Below are 20,412 nucleotides of genomic sequence, written 5' to 3' on the forward strand. Positions count from 1 at the left end.
GCGAAATCCAGAAAAATATTTTTTGAAGGACTTTAAAAAACTGGAAAATGAAAATAAGTATCCTCTCCTCTCCCCTAGATTATAAAGCTTGCTCAAGTTCTCGACAGCCTCGCTTTGATTCTGTTCGATCTAAAAATGGCGGCGCGTATTTCGCACGTGAAGAAAATACTAGCGAAACACCCGAATTTAGAAATCGTAGAAGAGAATTCTGAGCGACCTAAGGTAGGAACACTCGATAGCCACGAATTTTAGCTGGAATTTAGAAAATTGGAAGCGTGGTGTAGGGATACTTGGCTCCCTGTGTGTTTTATGATTGTTAGTGTTGTGGAAAAGGAGCGCGTAATTCGTGGTATTTGACCTGCTAGATATCAGATACAACGATAATCTTTATCTAAAGGTAACCCACAACCAGTTAAGGGCATGTTTTATTCACATCTTCATTAATATTGACTATCCCCGATAGTAGCATTATGTGTTTAGGAGTTCCACAGGGATCCCACACGCAGCATGCGTATCACATGGGGAACCCTCGAGATTTTCGGTTTTTGTTTTTTTGTTTTTGTTGCCCCCCTTTCCCCCCAGAAAAAAATAAGTTTACTTAAAGATTTTGATCAAAAAATTTTTTTTCAATTTCTCGTTGTCCGAATTTCTCGAATTGACCATTAGCCACCGCTATTCAAGTTGTGTATGTTATTCATATTAGGTGAGGTGTAAGCTAACAGGCCATGAGTTGCCATGCCAACCAGCAGCTATTGACACCTACATTAGAGGCAAAAAATACCAAAGACTTTGTGGGAGTGAACCAAAAGAAGTTGCTATCAAAGATGAATGGAGGAAATTCTTGGATGTGTCTGTAAAGAGAAGGTATGAAACTTATGCTGCCGAGTGGGAATAAAAAATAAGTATTAGATACAGTTCTTGTATATTTTAACATTTTATTTCACAAAGTGCTTTGCATTTCGGAAAAAATCGAAAGTTAAACTGACCCTGATTCTAACCAAGAACAAACTACGACTTTCTTTTATCATCCTAATCCTACAAAATTATTGACCTTGTTAACCCAGCTTTTTTATGTTATTTATTTATTAATTATTATGTTATTGTTTTACATGTGCATAGCCAGAATTTGCTGAAGAAGGGGGGTGGGGAATGAATGAGTATTCAAGGATACCTAAAAAATACATGGAATCATCAGTTCTTGGATAATTTTTAAGTGTTTATAGAGTGACATTATTGTTTTTAATATTACAATATTCCTGATCATGTTACCTCTCTATTTTAGAAACCAGTATTATTGCAAGCTCACCAAGAGATATCTCAACAACCTTCCACACCACATAGAGCGACACTTTGCCGGCAAGCGCTTTCAAAAAGCTTTAGAAAAATGTAAGTGAACATTGACATTGGACATACAAAATTATTTAGATTTACTCTAATTTAGAATTTTTTGCTGTAATCTTCTCAAAATGGATTCCGTATTACATATTTTTATGCACAGATGATTCATCAGATGACCTTCCTGGTGAACCAGGTGTCAAGGATCCTTCCAAGACCGATACTATCGTGCAAGATATTTGGGTGCCGCCTGATGTTGAGTCTGACCATGATGAGGACTATGTTCCTGATCTGGAGGGATTTGAGGGAAGTGAAGATGAAAAGGGCGTGGCGGACGATATGGAAATGGAAAGTGATGGACTAGAAACTTCAGAAAGCAAAAAAGAGTTGAAAAGTGATACCAAATCGGTTAAAAAAGCAAACAAGAGAAAGACAATGGTGAGAAAAACACCTTTATGAAGCCTAGCCTCCTCCGCAGGCAACTCTATGTGCAAAAAATGCTTTGAGTGAAAGAAAGCTCTTTGTTTGATGAGACGCACTTTTTAACAAAAGTGCATCATCAAACAAAAATCTCATATTCTACCTTACATATACACTCGTTTTGTGAAACACTCAAGGACTTACATGCTAAGCAATTATTTTGTAATAAATTTTAATGACATTAGTTGTTTTTCACAGAAATAGGGACACTTTCTTTTTAGCTAACAGACAGGTTTTATAGCACAAAGGTTCTATTTTTTGACAGACCCTGAAACTTGGGGTATTTCATGTAGTGGTTTGCATGAAAGTAGCTGTAATGTAAGTAATTTTCCTTGCTCCCAACTTGTCATTGCCATTGTGGAGGACCACTGTGCAGGACACCTTGAGTATTTACCCTTACAAACTGCTTGTAATGGAAAGCATTTTTTTTTTTGTCAGAATGAGTCTGAATCAACCAAGACAAAGAAACCAAAGAAAGCAAAAGATTCTGAGAAACGGACTCCAAAGAAAAAGAACACAACAAAACTCCCAAAGCGGAAAAGTCCCAAGAGACGGACGGACAAGAAATGCTGACATATTACGGAACATGGAGGCCCCATGCATAAGCCTCACAATTAGCATTAGAAACAGAAAGCGGCCGGAAATATCTCTGAGAATCCTGAGGTTTTTACTGCTATGTATTCCTGGAAATGTTAATTGATGTAGGATTTGTATATCTTTTGCCTCTGGAAGTTATAGTTGGGATGACAAAATTATAAGATTAAATTGTCTTCACTTAAAAAGAATATGATTTGAAAGAATTTGATTGTTTTAAACACGGATGGCTTTAGGAAGATAAACGCACCTCACTCGGCCGTTAAGAAAAAGGTCTTCTCCTATTAAAGAATATCTAATCCAGAAAGGAAATGAAAGAAGAAGAAAAAAGATAAAGCCATAACAGGTACTGAATTGAACCTCCTCAGACCAGATGAAACGAGAGAAAAAAATAGACCATACTTCCAGACATAACGCTGAAACGCCGTAGACGGAGCGAAGCTAATAAAGCTTTACGGCTAGGCTGGAGATTTCGGCCCCAACACCGCTATCTAGCGAACTGTACAACAAAAAGGAACCTAAGGTACCCGTTTCGTTTTCTTATAATTCCAATTGTTGACGTATGAATCATTAGCGCGCATTTGCTTATTGTTTTCTCCTAATTCCAATTGTTGACGTAAGGATCATTAGCGCGCATTTGCTTATCGTTTTCTTATAATTCCAATTGTTGACATATGGGTCATTAGCGCACATTTGCTTATCGTTTTCTCCTAATTCCAATTGTTGACGTATGGATCATTAGTGTGCATTTGCTTATCGTTTTCTCATAATTCCAATTGTTGACGTATGGATCATTAGCGCGCATTTGCTTATCGTTTTCTTATAATTCCAATTGTTGACATATGGGTCATTAGCGCACATTTGCTTATCGTTTTCTCCTAATTCCAATTGTTGACGTATGGATCATTAGTGTGCATTTGCTTATCGTTTTCTCATAATTCCAATTGTTGACGTATGAATCGTTAGCGCGCATTTGCTTATTGTTTTCTCGTGTTGTTGACGTACACAACTGACCCATACGTCAGTTGTTGACGTATGGATCATTAGCGCACATTTTCTTATTGTTTTCTCATAATTCCAGTTTTTGACGTATGGATCATTAGCGCGCATTCGCTTATTGTTTTCTCATAATTCCAACTGTTGACGTAAGGATCATTTGTGCGCATTTGTGTTTTCATAATTCCACTTGCTGGTTAGAACACCACGCGGGCCCTCTTGCGTGCATTGCTCAGTGTTCTCCGTGCCTAGTGTATTTATTGCGTTGCAAAGCGGGAATTTGCCTTTTCGCGCGTAAAGCGACATTAATTACCGTTTTCTCATAGCTCCAAGATTCGGATATTTCGCGGAAAATTCAATGCATGTTTCCAACATGATTATAGAAGTTGTGAGAACGCTAAGGTGATATTGTAAATATGAAATCATTAGAATAAGGGCAAATAATTTCTCACAACACAAGGCTCTGATGTGTAAAATAGGTTGTATTTAGAAACAACTTTGGTGTATTTACACTATGTACAAATGAGAACACAATCGTTGTAACGTATGGAAATGCAAAAATGTACAACTTGAAAATGGCATTACATGATATACAGTAAAATGAAGATTCGATTTCTACTTTTTTTTCAGAACTTCAACTAATAAAAAATAAAATCTACCTAAAATCAATAGAGAAACTGTACCAACAGCCCACATGGATGCAGGAGACAGACGTAGCCATTTATCACACATAGTGACGAGGCTCGATGACGTAATTTTACTGGTCGTCAAGGTGATAGGTCCTCATCATCGATCGCACTGCGTGCAAAGGATCCTGGATCTTATTTACATACTCCTGCCACATGGCCCAATCAGATTGGCGCTTTGCCTTATAAGGGGTCTTGAATGGCGTGTGCTTGTACGGCGTGACGAGAGGTGCTTTCTTGTACGGGGTGGAGGGTGGGGGATTCTGGCAGGGGGTCGAGGGGGGTACGGCCTTGTAGGGTGTCCCATGTGTCATCTTGGACTTGACTACGCTTCGTCTTGCCTCCCGTTTGTATTTCCGCTCAACCAGGCTGCTGATACTTCGGAATTTTTCGCAGATTTTCGGTTGGTTTATGATGTCCTAGGATTAATAACAAGAAATAAGTCAGTACATGATGGTAAAAAAAGAGGGGGCAATGGGGGTTTTCTTGTACCTGTACTATTGAATGGTCTCGTCGCCCTAACACAGTAATAAGGCAGCATGCTTTGGAGAAAAGCACATCCTTTTCGCGGAAAATCGTCATCAGCTCGACAAGTGTCGATAGCGAGTCGGGCTCTTCGTAAACCGCTCGGAAAGTGCTCGGACACTAAAATAAAACAAAGATTGAAGTGTTAATCATTTAGATGTTGTACTATAAAGATTGATTGAAATTCATAATTGCTTTTTCGTATCTATCCAGTAGTTTGGCTGGTATATGCAGGCCTTTGAATGACATGCTTCGTCACCATAGTAATATCGATTGACAGGATGTAGTTACCTTGGCGACGTTGATCAAGATGGCGAGTGCGTATTTCACGATCTCCATCTGGGGCAGGCTACGGTTGGAGTTTCTGATGACCGTGAAGATGACGCGCAATGCATTCTCCCTGAGCAGCTGCTCACAGCATACGTAAGATAGGCGAGTCACAACCTCTGCAATACGGACACGGATGGAGATAAGTATAAAAATGAAAGATAGGTGAGGCCAAACCTCTGCTATACGGACATAGAACGGGATAAGCACAATGAACAATGAAAGATAGGCGGTTCCGAACCTCTGCAATACAGAAAGGGGATAAGTATAATAAAAAAATAAAAGAAGGGCGAGGCACAACTTCTGCAATACGGACACAGACGGGATAAGTATAATAAACGATATAAGATTTTCGAGCCACAACCTCTGCAATACGGACAGAGAGAGGATAAGCATATAACAATGAAAGCATAAACAATAAAAGATAGGCGGTTCACAACTCTGGAATAGGCAAAGTGCGTTTGGATCTTTTCTCGGGACTCGAAGAAAAGCGAGTATTTTTCCTATACATCTACTTACCCAAGTTGACCAAAGTCTTGTAGATGGAGGAGAGATTCTTGCATGTGAGCAGATAATCCAACGCGGAACGAGTACGATTGCAAAGCTTCATGGACTCGGTCGCAGCCTCATTGGCTGCCTCGATGCGCTTGCGCGCTTTCTTGACCTTCAGGCTGGTCACGTGACGCCGTACTTGATAACCTCGCCAAAGAGCCTGTGGAAACAAACCAGAAATAGATAAAAACAAAACACAGACGTATTGTAGTGTGATGAGACATTTCTTCATCGTTTCAAACATTTTTATGTCAAATTCATGATAAAAGTATAAAATGGTAATTACCTGGATTTTGAGAGCTGCGCTGTTCATGGTGGTCATTGCTTTCTTCGCAAGCCATGCCCGAGCAAGCGCCTGGATCCGAGTGGCAGCCCTGTGCTTGACATCGAGGCTACGCCGCGCAGCTTGCTGGAGTACAATGGCCGCAGAGCGCATGCGCAGATAGCGGTGTCGAGCCAGCGCACCTCGCCACCAGAACTAGGAAAATGTGTTAGAAATATCACAATCAATTATTCATGGTATAACTACAGATAATCTGTAGAGAGACTAGATGCTAGAACAAGCAAAACTTGATTTGTTGTGGTAAAGTGGTAATTACAGCGAGGACACAGAAAGTGGACCATGGTGAACAACTTTCACCAATCAAAATCGGCTTGAACACCGTAAACATTTTAAAGAAAAAGTTCAGCCAATGGTAAACGCCGGACGTTATTTATTTGACCTCGTACGTGTAGTCGACAGTAGCCAGACCTTTTGTCGAGCGTGGGAACACCTGGGATTGAGCGTGGGAACACCTGTACTGATTGGCTGGACTTTTTTTTTTTCAAAATGTTTACGGTGCTCAAGCCGAATCTGATTGCTTAAAGTTGTTCAGCATGGCCCGCTTTCTGTGTCCTCACTGTAAATCAATGTATCCTTTCCTTCTTTCTTTCTTACCTGTATGGCAACAACAGAAGCAATTTCCTTCCTAGCGACTGCAAGTGCTCGGGCACGCCTATAGAACCGCTGGACTCGTATCGCGGACAAGTGGTGAAATACCGCTGCGCTGAATCTCAGGAGACACTGTCGGCGCACCTCCCTCATGCGCTACAAAGAGACAAATAAAAAAAAATATCACCACGCAGCTAGAGGTAACCAGTAGAAGCAAACGGTCAGGGTATAGTAAGGTCAAATACGGCGTCAAGCAAGTAAATGTTTACCAACCTCTACTCGTTTCCTAGCAACAAATCCTCTATAAAGCGATTGAATAATACGTGCCGCTCTATGTGACCTAGCCCCCAGGCGGGCACAGCGACCCCGGTATGCAGACTGAAGAACTACCGCTGCTCGCTTCATTGTGATGTAATCCCTGTGCTCCTTACGGCCTTGAAGCAGCGCACGCGCATGCTTTTGGAGAGTTACCGCTGCCTTGATTTGACGAACGTGTTGGCGAGATAGATAACCTCTGTAAAAACTCTGTGACAGGAAAGAAATTTTCATTTGAGCAAGCGGTTTAAAAGAAGGGTGAAGTTGCAAAATGAAAATAATGAATAAAAAAATGTTGTAAAAACAACAACAAAAAAAAACAGAAAACACTTATTACCTGAATGGTGACGGAAGCTCTTCGCAACATGTTGTACTTCAGACGACAGCTCGCGCCGTCACGGTAGGCATGGTAACGGGTTTGAATGACAGCCGCCGCCTGTTTCATCACCACGAACCTCCTCCTCGCCTGATATGCCCTGACATGACTCTGCAACACTACCGCTGACTTGCAAATCTCACTGTACTGCAGTCGCTGTTGATGACCTCTCCACGTGGACTGAAGGGTTATGGCCGCTGCGCGCGTCTCGGTGTAATTTTCCCGCGCTTTCCTCATCGCGAGTTGAGCGCGAAATCGAGTCTGGATCACACTGGTTGAGCTTTTTAACAGAGTGTACTTCCGCTGAGCTAGGTTGCCGCGGGCTCGTGCTTGCATAGTGATCACCGCTCGTCGGAGTGTCTCGTAATTCCGTCTAGCCGTCGCCCCGCGAAGGTAAGCTTGTATCTTAATCACAGCGCGTAATTTTTGTAAGTGTTTTCTTGCGCTGTATCCCCGGTACGCAGCCTGTAGAGTGATGATGGCACCCCTTATGAAGTGGAAGTTTAGCACGTGGATCTGAGTCAACTTGTAGCCACGGTAAACCTGCTGTATTTTCACGGCCGCCGAGCTCCTCGCTTTCCTCTCTTCTACCATCTGTCTAACAATTTTGCGTGCCTTGCGCCCAATGTATAACGACTGCATCTGGATGACGCTTCTTCGGAGCTGTGAGTAATACTCTCTCTGATTTTTGCAAGCCGCATTGGCTTTGTACCTTCGCTGAAGTGTCACAGTCGCCATCTTCAGTTCCATGAACGCTTCTCTCGCTTGTTTCCCACGCACCAAAGCTTGCATGCGAACACATGCGCTCCTGTACCTCAGATACGCCTTGCGAGCGACGCAACTTCTGTAGTATGATTGGATCAACCTAGCAGCGCGCATGCGCCGTGCGACCTTCCTCGCCACCCAAGCTCTGTACGCGGACTGGACGACAACACTCGCTTGCCTATTTCTTACAAACTCTCCTCTCTTGATCCTCCCCAACACGTTGGCCCTGCGTCTCTGCTGCATCAAGAGAGTAGCTTGCCTGAGGCTATCATAGCGTCGCTTACACATCCAGCCTCTGACAGCGCTTTGTATCGCAATAGCCGAATACTTCACGACAAGGAACCGAACGTGATCTTTCTGCAGCTGCTGTAATGCGCGGTACGTCCGCTGTACGAATATCACTGCGCATCTGAGGCGTCGGTAAGACCGCTGCGCTTGGCACCGTCGTACGTTTCGCTGAATAACGACAACAGAATCTCTGAGCGAGGTATACTGTCTTCTCGCTGTGGAACTTCTGTATGCGGCCTGGATGAGCACGGCGGCGCGGATCCTGCGGACGAAGCGTCGAGCGACCTGACCTCGATAATGACTCTGCATGACAATTGCCGCTAGCCTCAGTGTGCAGTAGTTCCTCGCCACCGCGCGGGCAAGAAGACACGATCGCCAGCGAGTCTGCAGCACTAGCACAGCTGTCCGAATTTGGTTGTACGACTGCCTTGCCTTGTATCCTCGGAAAGCAGTCTGGATGGCTGTAGCGGCGTTATGTTGCCGACTGAGCAGAGATCTTGTCAAGAAGCCCCTTATCGTGGCCTGTATGGCGATGACCGCGCACCGGGTATAGCAATACGCAAATCTTTGTGTTCTGCCTGCGATAATTGCCCGGTAGCGAGTCTGTAGCATACACGTAGCCTCTCTCAGTGCTATGAAGCGCGTCCTCTGGATTTTCATACGCATCCAAGCCTGGATCTTTACCACGCATGCGCGTGATTTCACAAAGCTCACCCTCGCGCGGTGCATCTTGTAGGAGGACTGTATCGCGCGCGCTGCACGGTGCCTCCTCGCGAGATCACGTGCTTGGGTACCCCGGATGTACGCCTGGATGGTAATCACAGCTGCTCTCGCGCGATGATACTCCGCACGTTCTCGCCTGCCATGGTTGAGAGCTCGGTATCTCTTTTGAAGGATGAGGGTAGCGGTCTTCATCTCCAAGAATCGTTTGCGAGCGAGCAATGCACGTACTGCAGACTGTATGACAATGCATGCCCCTCTCTGAATGTGGAACATCAGGTAGACCAACTTTCCTTCTTCTTTGGCTCGGAACCTCTTTTGAATCCCAATAGCTGCTTCTCGCAGCGCTTGGTATCGCTTTACGGCTAGGTTACGACGTACAAGAGCTTGCATGAGCACGATACTGGTTACACAGCGGCTGTATTCCTTCCTGGCGGTATACCCACGGTAACATGCCTGGATTCTCACGGCAGCTCGTAGACACTTCACCTCCTTCCGTGCAACCATACCGCGAAGAAATGCCTGGACTGTCAACACAGCTTTCCTGGTCACCATGTATCTCTCCGCTTCTCGCCGGCCCTTAACAAGGGCTCTGTATTGGCTCTGGAAAACATGGGTAGCGCGTCTTAAACTGTAGTATTGCCGTCTTTGGGTGAACCCTCGGTAAATCGCCTGGATACGTACTGCAGACGCGTTCATTACTCGGACCTCGTCCCGCACTTTTGCGCCTCTGTAGAATGCCTGTATGGTGATCACGGCTGCACGAATTTGCGCGTACTCCTCGCGCGCTGCTCTACCTGCCAAGTACGCCCGGTAACGCGGCTGTATCACGCGCGCGGCTTTCTTCAGCTTAGTATAATTTGCTCTCTGGATGTATCCTCGGAATAGTGCTTGAATGAGGACAGAAGCGTTAGCTTGATGGCGTAACTCTTTTCTCACCCGTTCTCCTCTGAACGTTGCTTGCATTGTTATCACTGCTTCCCGTGTGTTCCTGTACTCTTTAGTCGCTAGTCGTCCTAAGACAACAGCCCTGTATCGGCGCTGGATGGCCGTAGTGGCGTGCTTCATCTTCATGTAGTCCTTCTTTCTCATGTACCCGCGCACGGCAGTTTGTATTATAACAGCCGCGTGACGCTGCTGGGCGATCTCCTTCCTTGCAAGGTATCCCCGAATGGCTGCTTGGAGTGTTATGATGGCACCTCGAGTCAGGTGGTAGAGGCAGTGCACGAGTCTTCCGTGTAGAACTGCGGTGTATCTCTCCTCTATCGTATGCACTGCGCGCTGAAGTGCAAGGAATCGCTTTCTCAGAACATGACTTCTGAATGCGGCTTGAATCGTGACTGCGGCTTTCCTGAGCAAAATAAATCTCTTTCTACATATGTGCGCTTTGTACCACGACTGTATTACCACCGCTGCACTCCTCAGGGCTTGGTACTCGACAATGGCTTTCTTCACCATCAAATGGCCTCTGAAGAAGCTCTGCAAAAGAACTGTCGCAGATCTCAATCTCTCGAATTCTCCTCTTGCTATATGACCCTTGAAACACGCTTGAATCCTAACAACGGCAGCTCTCTGGACCAGGAACTTTCTTCTTGCTGTGTATCTTCTAAAGCAAGCTTGAATCCTGATTGTAGACGCTCTCAGTAGCGCCAATTCTTGTCTGCGCTCTCTTCCGTTTTTGAGCGCCAGGTAGCGGGTCTGCATTATTAAAACAGCACGTTTTTGATCAAGGAATGCACCCCTGGTCAAGTACCGCCTGACTTCTGCCTGGATTCTAATGGCCGACTCCCTTTTTCTTAGGTACTCATCTCTGCACAGCTTCATCCGAAGGAAGCTTTGAATCGTGATGGCTGCGAGGGTCTTTTTTACAAACTTCCTGTCTTGATTACCACGGTGCAGGGCTTGCATCTTCACCGTCGCGTTTCTCAGTGCCAAGAAGTCGCTCCTGGCTTTTCTAACCTTCACAGAAGCGCGGTAACCCTGTTGGATGATGGCTGCAGCTTTCTTCGCTTTACCCAGTCTCTTCCTCGCGAGGAAACCACGGATCGCACTCTGACACGTGACGACGGCGATTTTCATCGCTTTGACACGTGACATGACAATGTAACCTCGCCAAGAGGCCTGAATCACGCGGGCAGCGCGAATCTCTCGGACCTGTCTCCTAGCCTTGTTGCCCCTGACGATCGATTGTAGCGCGATAGCTGATTGGCGGAGGCGCTGGTAGTGTGCACGTGCCTTGAGCATGGATCTGTTGGCGCGGAAGTGAGACTGGATTCGTTGAGCGGCGAGGTCACGGGTGCGCATGCGCTGGCGCACTAAATGGCCACGATATACTGACTGAAGGAGGAGAGTGGCTTTTCTGAGGGCCTGGTACCGACGTTGATGGAGTGCCCCTCGCGTTAAGGCCTATGGGTAAACAATGAATAAGTGAAGATGAGAAATCCACAAGCCACTGTAATCACATCGAATATGTATCAAGACTGTCGACTCACCTGTATCAAGACTGCCGACTTCACCAAGTCCTGCGATAACACAAAGAAAAAGTTTTAGGCTAAGACAGAAATGGGTGTTATGTGTTCGGAAGTGACGTCACGCACCTGTCGCCTTTGCAGCTGTTTCCGGAGCTTGTGTCGTCTCCAGGCCACTTGGATGCGCCGTGCAGCTCTTTTTTCGTCACGCAAGTCCAGCAGACGCGCGCACAGATATGACGTGTATGTGATCACCACCTGTACAGGAAATGAAATCTTGTCACGCAGACATGAGCATACACATAACGCGATCACAACCTGTACAAAAAATGCATTGACAAGCAATGATACTAGAATTGCACAATGACCTGAGTTATCACACAAGTCTAATAGAAGACACTTGCAAGAAGTATTATTAAAGCCGCATTGTCACCAGTTTACTTCCGGAGGTCCGACGGAAACCTCAACCGTTAAAAGACAAAAGAATCTATTAAAATCCGAGATATTAAACAGGCAATCCGCTCTAAATTAGCAGTCACATCCTCAAAGAGGCTTCCAATAGACACACTGCCTTCTATATTTTGAAATATTTTTCGTGTTTTCCGTAAAAAAATCATCGGAGATTCTTACGTAATCGACCGGAAGTAAACTGGTGACAATGCGGCTTTAAGTTTCTGATCGCAAATGACACAGGAGGTATATGACGTATAGTCACATGGCGATCACATGACTACAAAGGAAGGATACCAACCTTTTCATCCGGGATTGTGTTGGACATATCGGCGAACTTCGTCATCAGTGGAACCCCGCCTAATGTTTGAACCTGGGGATATTGGTTACAATGTATCAGCCAATCACAGAGCGTAATGTATAGGCCAATCAAAACTCAACAGAGCAAAACGATTGTATAGAATGGACAATGGAAATGACGCTACCTTCTCGGCAAGTAGTTTGAAGTTTTCTCTCTCGTTGGCTTTCAGTCGCTCAAGCTCATGGTTCTTTCCCGACCCTAAGAGGAAAGCAGACGTTGAATAAGCAAAAGTAAATAGTATCAATAGAAATGCAAAAAGCGTAACTGGCGAAAGGAAGAAACGGTAGTGGCAAGACAACTGATCGATCACACTACCTTTCCGCAAGGCCATTAAAAGACCAAAGACCATTAAAAAAACACCAATAGTTTAATTTATGGAAGCCAGAAAGAGCTTGAGACGAAAATTGATGACGAGAGTTATATGAAATACTGAACATCACAGTACCCGATGGCATTTATTTATTCTTAGCCAAGTACAATGTCATCAGGTAAATCCAGTAAAAATAGGGCACCTTATAAGCAGAGCAACAACAGCAATTCGCTTTCCCCTCTTTACGACGCGCGCGTGAAACAGAGTTCAGGTGACAAACTTCGCCATCTTCTTTACAAGTTTGTCTCGGACCAACGCACGCATTGCAAAGAGTTGTGGGAAGACATGAGGGTGAATTAAAACATGCGTACCGGGACTGTAAGACTCCGTCCAGGAATCCCGGAGGATCCCCTCGTCCTCCTCACTGTCGCTACTGTCAAGGACCCCCGGATTCCTCGTGAGTGTGGTCTCTTGGCGTATAGCGGACAGGGGGAGTAAGGCCGGGTGGTAGTGGTGCAAGAGGTAGCACAATGCGCGACCATCAGAAAATGACACCGTGAAATTATCGATCTGCAAGAAAAAACATCGTTAGATTATCGATCGTCGAACGCAAAGACCAGATACACCAGCATCTTATATCATGGAAAAATAACATTGATCATCTCGCACATGGACCGCGAAGTAACACACAGGCCAATCAGATTTACGGGAAGTAACACACAGGCCGTTCAGATTTACGCAAAGTTACACACAGAACAATCAGATTTACCCAAAGTAACACACAGACCGGTCAGATTTTCGCGAACACACAGACAAAACAGATTTACGTAAAGTTACACACAGGCCGATCAGATTTACGCAAAGTTACACATAGAACAATCAGATTTATGCAAAGTAACACACAGACCAGTCAGATTTACGCGAACACACAGACCAAACAGATTTACGTAAAGTTACACACAGGCCGATCAAGATTTACGCAAAGTTACACACAGAACAATCAGATTTATGCAAAGTAACACACAGACCAGTCAGATTTACGCGAACACACAGACCAAACAGATTTACGCAAAGTTACACACAGGCCGATCAGATTTACACAGTTACTCACAGAACAATCAGATTTACGCGAAGTAATACACAGACCAATCAGATTTACACAAAGTTTCACATAGACCAATCACATTTACGCAAAGTTTCACACAGACCAATCAGATTTACGCAAATTTTCAAACAAGTCAATCAGATTTACGCAAAATTTTCAAACAAGCCAATCAGATTTACGCAAAATTTTACACAGACCAATCAGATTACCTTGAGCCCATAGCTTTTGCAGACGAGTCTACACCACTTGAGCAGCAAGCCCAGCCTCGCCGACTTAAAGTATAAGCCAGACTCGAGGGAGTCCCGCTTGTTCCTTGGCAGCCCCATTATCCGGGACACGTCACAAGCGGCCAGGCAATGCTCCAAGTCGAGGCTCTGCTCTAAAAAAGAGATCTCCTCTTTCAGCTTCTCTTCGCTTAGCAATATGTTTACCTGTGAAACAGAAAATATATGCTACAGTTAATCGATGTTAAAATCAAACAGATTTATATCATCTCAAAATCCTTATTCGAAACAGAAATATTACTGGTCGAGATTCGGGAGCGTAGAAGTGACTCAAAAGTACTAGATCTTAGTCGTTAGTGAGTCGATACAACTCGGAAATGACTCGGTACTTGTCGAGAGCGGGTCGCAAAGCTGTCGTACCTGGAAATTGACGATAATCATCCACAGGAGGTTGAGGGTCTTTTCCCGATGGCCGTCCACAATGTGACGTGGTGTAATGCCGCTACCTACAGAGATAAAGGGATCAGCACTCGGAGAACATTCGACATCAATCGGAAGTGAGTCGGTGATGGTCGGAAATGACTCGGGTTTTCTGTTAATAACGAAAGTTTATCCGCTCAAAGTTTAGTTGCACGACAAGTGGCCATCATACAAACAAATTCATAGTCATACCTTCGCCTTCACCAACAGGAACCCCATGATCCTTCAGGGCTTTTAGGACCACTTCGACGTTGTGGATTTTCTGAGTAGAAAGAAAAAGATATCTCGTTTATATTCGTGTTAAAGTGGTACTTATCTCAAGATGGATTTAGCATCAAATCACGACACAACAGTTGAGTATCAGATGTCTGGTAACGATATTATCTGCATTTTGATCACGGTTTTAGGTCCCGACAACCCTTGCCATATCATGTCACAAAGCAAAGTCCTTAGTTCTGTCCTGTTCGGTATTCCTGTGGTTGGCCCTGAGGCAAGAGGGGCTGGAGGTGACCTCCAGTGACGTCACAACCCTAGCCATCCACAGGAAGACCGATCAGAATGCCTGGAGCAATGTGTGTTACCTGCAGTCGCGAGATGGCGGGAACTCGTAGAGTAGATGTGAGCCGCCAGTTGTGCGAGAGAAGTTCAACGACACGCCTGAAACAAAAGAGACGAGTCATTAAAACGCGAGAAAATAGTCAGTTCAACAACTTGCCCGAAATACAAGTCAGCGCAAGGCATGCCTCAAACAGCAACACAGGGAATCAAACAAATACGCACAACACTACCGCAAATGATCTTAAAAACGTCGGGGGGCGTTTATTTCGATGGTTCGAGGGGAGGGCGGTCATATATCGGCGTTTAATAGAGGGAAGCGTTCAATACGAACTTGTAACCTTAAAGGGGGGTGCGTTCATTAGATGGGAAGCGTTCTTTAGATGGGGGGCGTTTAAAGGTTTAGATGGATGTTAAAAGCTCTACTCACGTGAGTCTCAGTCCGTCTCGCAGGTCCGTGGCAATGTTTGTCACCGCATAATCAAACTCATCGATAGCTCTCTGCAAACCAAAAGATAAAATTTAAATTTACACACTATCGAAGTAACCAACTTCATTGGTAAACGAGTCGGAGCTCTTCGAGCGTGACTCGGTGTTTGGCGTTCGTGCATGATTCGGAACCATTCGTAAGGGACTCGGCACTTCTTGTGGCCCTACCTGTTGGTGCGACACGTTGAAGCCCAGATAACTCAGGTGCTTGGTCAGGTCTCCCTCACCCTTCAGGTAATCTCTTGAGAACGTCAGCAAGAGGTCACGACTCGCCTGGAATCATGGGACGTAATCATTAGATCTAAACCTCTAAAGCCACTAGTTAAATTATATAGCCTTTTTCAAATCAAATCATTTTTAATTAGGTAAAAACCGTTTAGTTTTAGTTCTATTCAGTGAAGCGATTGCACACACAATTTTTATAAAATATAAGAAGTTTTTTATTAGAACGTCCAGCCTGAGATTTCATCAAATTTTAAGAACATACTAAGAACATGCCAAGTCTCAGATAGCAGAAAAAATATCGCTTAGTTAGTCTAATGCTATCTAAAATACAGAGTGAAATAACATAAAAATACAAGTGTTTATAATGACAACCAAAATTACTATTGCTATTGATCATTTGTGCAATCTCAATTTGTGCAATTCTCTATTAATTTCTCGTCAGGGAATAGCGCGCACTCATTCATACCACCGTGACCAATCAATCCCATTGCGGTGTGAAGTCAAATGACGCGACAGTGAAAACATGAAAGCCATAGATTAGTTTAGACGGTTGATTGACAACGCGCTCTTCCCGAGCGAGAAGATTTTCGATTCGCCGAGATCGCGCAACAACGAATTTAGGAATAACGCTGCTATTCTCTTTCCTTTGTCCCGACACATAAGAAGATCATGACAAAATCTGTACCTTGAATTCTGCGTCCCTATTGAACAAGCATGGATCATGGTCTATGAGGCGAGTCAGCTTTGCATGGTCCAGAAACAGCACAAGTAAAAGAAACTTCTTCAGAGTAAACTTCGACAGCTGAGTGATATAGCCATCACGGTAGAGGCCAGGGACCGTGGGGTGTGCGAACGCACGTGCGATACTTGGGTTACCAAGCAACCGGTCACTTAGGAAACGGGCAATGCCGGCAACATCGTTGTTGCTTTGGATTGGGAGTATTTCACCAAAGATGGTCTGGAAGTTTAGAAAAAGAAATGGCAATACAATTACTGTAGTCACAAGCAAACCTTGTTCTAGCGGGGACGATCACTTACGGGTCCGAAAGTTCCACAGGTAGAGTAATAAGAGAGTAGTATTAAAGAGGACCAACCAAACTGCAATTTAACGCTCCCGCCCAACAATTTGTCCTATTTAACAACCATTTCTATCGACTAATTCTAAAAAGAAACTTTGATACTTTGAATCAAATATGTCAATAAAGCATCAAACTTAGCTCATAGTTATTTTTAAATTTTGTTGCAAACAGGGCATGTATTTTTGAATGTCAACAATAACAACAATAGAGTGGTGGATCAGAATTCTTTAAAAATAAAATACTCACCTCTAGGCCAATCCTGAGCCAAAGAGTATTGTACGACAAGATCATATTTACAACTGTTTGCTTGATACCTGATCACAAACATAAAAGAGTTTATCATAAGGCTACAGCCTTTTAGTAAAATAACATTAGAGATCTATTATCAATGCTGCATTCTGACTGGTTGACATACTAGTAGACTAGAGTATATGTATAGCCTACATAAGTGGTGAAAAGTGCCAGATTTGAAAGATAAATAATAGCAAATGATCTCACAACATTTTTGCTATATACAAACCTACTAATGTAAATTGTTGTAAGCCAAGAAACCATCTCTGCCAGATAATTTTAAAATGCACTTTATTGCAAAAAAAACATAGCATACCTAGATCGGCATGTAACTTGCGGTCCGACCTGATTGCTAGCCGGCCATGTTCCACCTCACTTTCAATCTTCCTGATGACAGGAATAAGAGGCTCGGATTGGTACAGTAGACAAGCATGCCTGCGCAGACGTTGCATGCGCCGCCTTGCCGTGTAGGTCCTAAAGGAGAGGTCTTCCTTGGTTGGGGCCAGGGGCTGGGAGGACTTTATAGATTGTGTCCCTGTTAGTGACATTGTACCACAGTCTCCTGAAAAGAAGATGAAGAAATATTGAGTTGCATTTAGGTTTTAGGCAGATTAAAGATCAAAAAGCAGTATCTTTTTTTAAGATCTCCAAATACTTATCTGGAATTTGATAATTTTTAGACCATCATTGGGAAAAAAATGTGAAATGAAATTCTTTTTTAAAGAACTACAGGAGCCATGATGAGAGAAACACACACAGAAGAGACAGTCAAGTAATATTATAGATTAGGTATAAACATGTTGTAAACAGCCCAGACTAACTAATTAGGGAAAAAATATGTCAGATGATCTCCTCCTTTCCTACCTTTCTTGTCTTTTTGTAACTGAACGTCGCAGTCATCTGGTGGGGTGAGGATAAAGTTTAACCATCTAGTGAAACCTAAACAATAACAAAATTGAGGATTTAAATAGTCTGGGTATACAAATAATTCCTTACACAGAAAATGAACACATTCAACTACCTTCTTCTTGCTTGTCAATCCAGCGCTCGTCATAGTACATGTTCTTGGCAGCATATGGCATTGGGTGTTGGGGAATGCTGGTGCGTGGCGGCTTGACGAGCTTCAGACGTGTAGGCGCAACCCCTTTAGATGCAACCTTCACTTTCACTTTGTGAGTCTTCCTTCCTGAGGCAGAGCCTTTGATCAAAGTAAAAAAAATATATTAGTCACCAGGTATGTAGTGTTTTTTTTTCTTGGACTGAGGGATGTTAAGATTATTATATCCTAATCTTTTCTGTGTTAATTGCTATCTACTTTTGTGCTGAAGTTCAATTCAAGGCTTTTGCCTTGTCAATGTGTTTTGCAATATAGATAGATCAGAGAGGCAACAAAAAACTGATTTGAGTGAAGGGTGTGCTTTGTCTAGTGGTGGAAGATGTCTTGTCTTTAGTTATTGCAACAAAGGGTAATGGACATGGCACCATATAATCACCACTATCGCCCATACAATGCAGAGTGAGAACTGACCTCTAGCAGAGCTATGCTTTGGTGAATTTCGTTTCAGAGCCTTTGGCTTCTCTCTCTTTTGGGGTTGTACTGAGAATGCCACAGGTTGGAGAACAGCCTTTGTTGCCTCAGCCCTCGGCTTGACTTCACTTTGCCTCCTAGCAGGCCTTTTGGCTTCTTTTTTTGGCTCTTTTGCATTGGGAATGTTTCTCTGGGCCCCTAGAGAATGAGACCTAGCATTCTTCTTTTTCTTGTGGTCAGATATCAACTGAGCGATAATTTCATCAGTCGTCTGAGCTTGGGTTTTTCCCTCTTCAGAGTCTTTATTCACATTCAAAGATGGGTCTGGGTGCTTGGATCTTGGATCAAGGTGCACACACACCTTCTGCGTAACACATTCACCATCTTCAGCAGAAGGGAGGGGCTTAGATTCTTCTGCTACATCTGGGGTATCTGCATTGTCCTCTACTGGATCATCATCAATTGCAGGTTTTAATGGGATGCAGTCGGAGATGACCTTGGGAGCAACTGGCATTGTCTCACGTCTTGGTGTTCCGACCACGTATGTCTCTCTTCTCTCCTCTGAGTTTAAATCAATCTGGCGTGCTTCCTCTGGAGTTGCTGGGATGCTGCCATTTCCAAACTCTAGAGATTTCTGAATGCTAACAAGCCCAGGAGGCAAAAGGGGTGTGACAGGGTGGGGGATTGGTTTAGACTCCTTTACAACTACAGAGAATGGCTGCTTGGCTTTGGTTGTGGACCACCTTGCACGGCTTTTATTGAGAGACTGACTGGACGTGAGGACTGAAGGCTTTTTCTATACAAAAAAATAAAAAGGAAAAATGAAATATACATCTTGTATTGGAGTTTGGGTATATGATTATACAGTAAATGCTGATCGAATGGCGGTACATTCTTGAGTAGACTTTATTCTGTTGGCTAACCTAGCTATATAGAGAGCACCCAAATTAAATTACATTTGAAATAGGCTAATCACACCGCCATTTGCTAAAGCTCAAAATAACTTAGGAAGTAATATAAGTTAACTAACAGATCGACGTGCCGTGTCTTCGAATAAACCTTTGCCGTAAAAAAACATATTCTCTAGTTTATAGCATTCTAAACCCACTAAAGTATCACCATCGTTATCCAGTTACGTACCTTTTTAGCAGTTTTCTTCACCACCTCAATGGCTGTTCCATACACGATTGCTAGCAGTCGGTGTGTTTCTGCCCACTTGAAAACAAATAACTCTCTGCATCTTCCTCCCTCCTTTGGCTCCCAAGTTATCGGCAGCAAAACTTCTTCTTCAGGTTCAACAATTAGAACATTATTACCTCCCTCGTCTTGAATAAAACCCGCAAAGTCCAGGCTGAAACCCTTTTCCGAAGGGAGTTTTTCGATACGGAGGGTTTGACTTTCTGAGTTCGGGTTCCAAACCACAAGTTCTTCGGTTTTTGAGTTCCCGATTCTAACGCTTCCAAATCCAACCCGAGGAGTTTGAGCAAAGTGGGTGAGGTGAAGTTTTGGAAGCTCATCTGGAGTGTTTGGTTTTCTTCTAGGTGAATTACAAGGGCTAAACCATTGACTTCGTCTAGATCTCGCAGGTGAGGAAAAGGTCTTTGCGTTTGACCTAAAATCATCCGAAAGACTCGATAAAAACGGCGCTAAGTTTTCCTTATCTGGTGAGAGCACCTGTGATTCATCCATGTTGAGACTGGACAAGTCTTTCTAGATTTTAGGTAGCATTATATTAAAAAATAAAAACCTAAAATCTCCTAAATACTGCCCTAGCCGATCAACAGTTCGGTCTGTGTTCCATACGGTGTAGTAAATACACGTTCAGTTTTTGAAAATCGTGCGTTAAGGCCATCGACCAATCACGGGGCGTATTCTAAGGCATATTAAAAATTGTAGCCAATGAGACTACGCCGTAGAACAAGTGTTCCAGCCAAAGGGATCAACGAATTGTCAAATT

General features: G+C 43.8%; 2 protein-coding genes across 2 annotated transcripts; one reads left to right on the forward strand and one right to left on the reverse strand.

The window, feature by feature from the left end:
* Positions 1-98: 98 nt before the first annotated feature.
* On the forward strand, positions 99-2,597 carry LOC5515359 (surfeit locus protein 2). The gene is made up of 5 exons (XM_001635406.3): positions 99-222; positions 704-864; positions 1,283-1,386; positions 1,499-1,773; positions 2,254-2,597. The coding sequence occupies exons 1-5, from the start codon at positions 136-138 to the stop codon at positions 2,386-2,388; spliced, it is 762 nt and encodes a 253-aa protein (XP_001635456.1). The 5' UTR covers positions 99-135; the 3' UTR covers positions 2,389-2,597.
* A 1,272-nt stretch (positions 2,598-3,869) lies between these two features.
* Positions 3,870-20,276, reverse strand: LOC116619810 (abnormal spindle-like microcephaly-associated protein homolog). The gene is made up of 26 exons (XM_032385004.2): positions 19,596-20,276; positions 18,456-19,251; positions 17,949-18,125; positions 17,792-17,866; positions 17,244-17,489; positions 16,883-16,950; positions 16,243-16,515; positions 15,501-15,605; positions 15,274-15,344; positions 14,870-14,945; positions 14,481-14,550; positions 14,229-14,314; positions 13,794-14,015; positions 12,851-13,049; positions 12,294-12,367; positions 12,110-12,181; positions 11,488-11,616; positions 11,383-11,412; positions 7,079-11,296; positions 6,700-6,951; positions 6,433-6,582; positions 5,782-5,973; positions 5,463-5,655; positions 4,908-5,062; positions 4,584-4,736; positions 3,870-4,510 (listed from the first exon to the last, which is right to left on the reverse strand). Exons 1-26 carry the CDS (start codon positions 20,142-20,144, stop codon positions 4,163-4,165), a joined length of 8,979 nt encoding a protein of 2,992 aa, XP_032240895.2. The 5' UTR covers positions 20,145-20,276; the 3' UTR covers positions 3,870-4,162.
* Between the last annotated feature and the right edge of the window lie 136 nt (positions 20,277-20,412).

Source organism: Nematostella vectensis, chromosome 8, assembly GCF_932526225.1.
Source record: "Nematostella vectensis chromosome 8, jaNemVect1.1, whole genome shotgun sequence".
NCBI lineage: Eukaryota > Metazoa > Cnidaria > Anthozoa > Actiniaria > Edwardsiidae > Nematostella > Nematostella vectensis.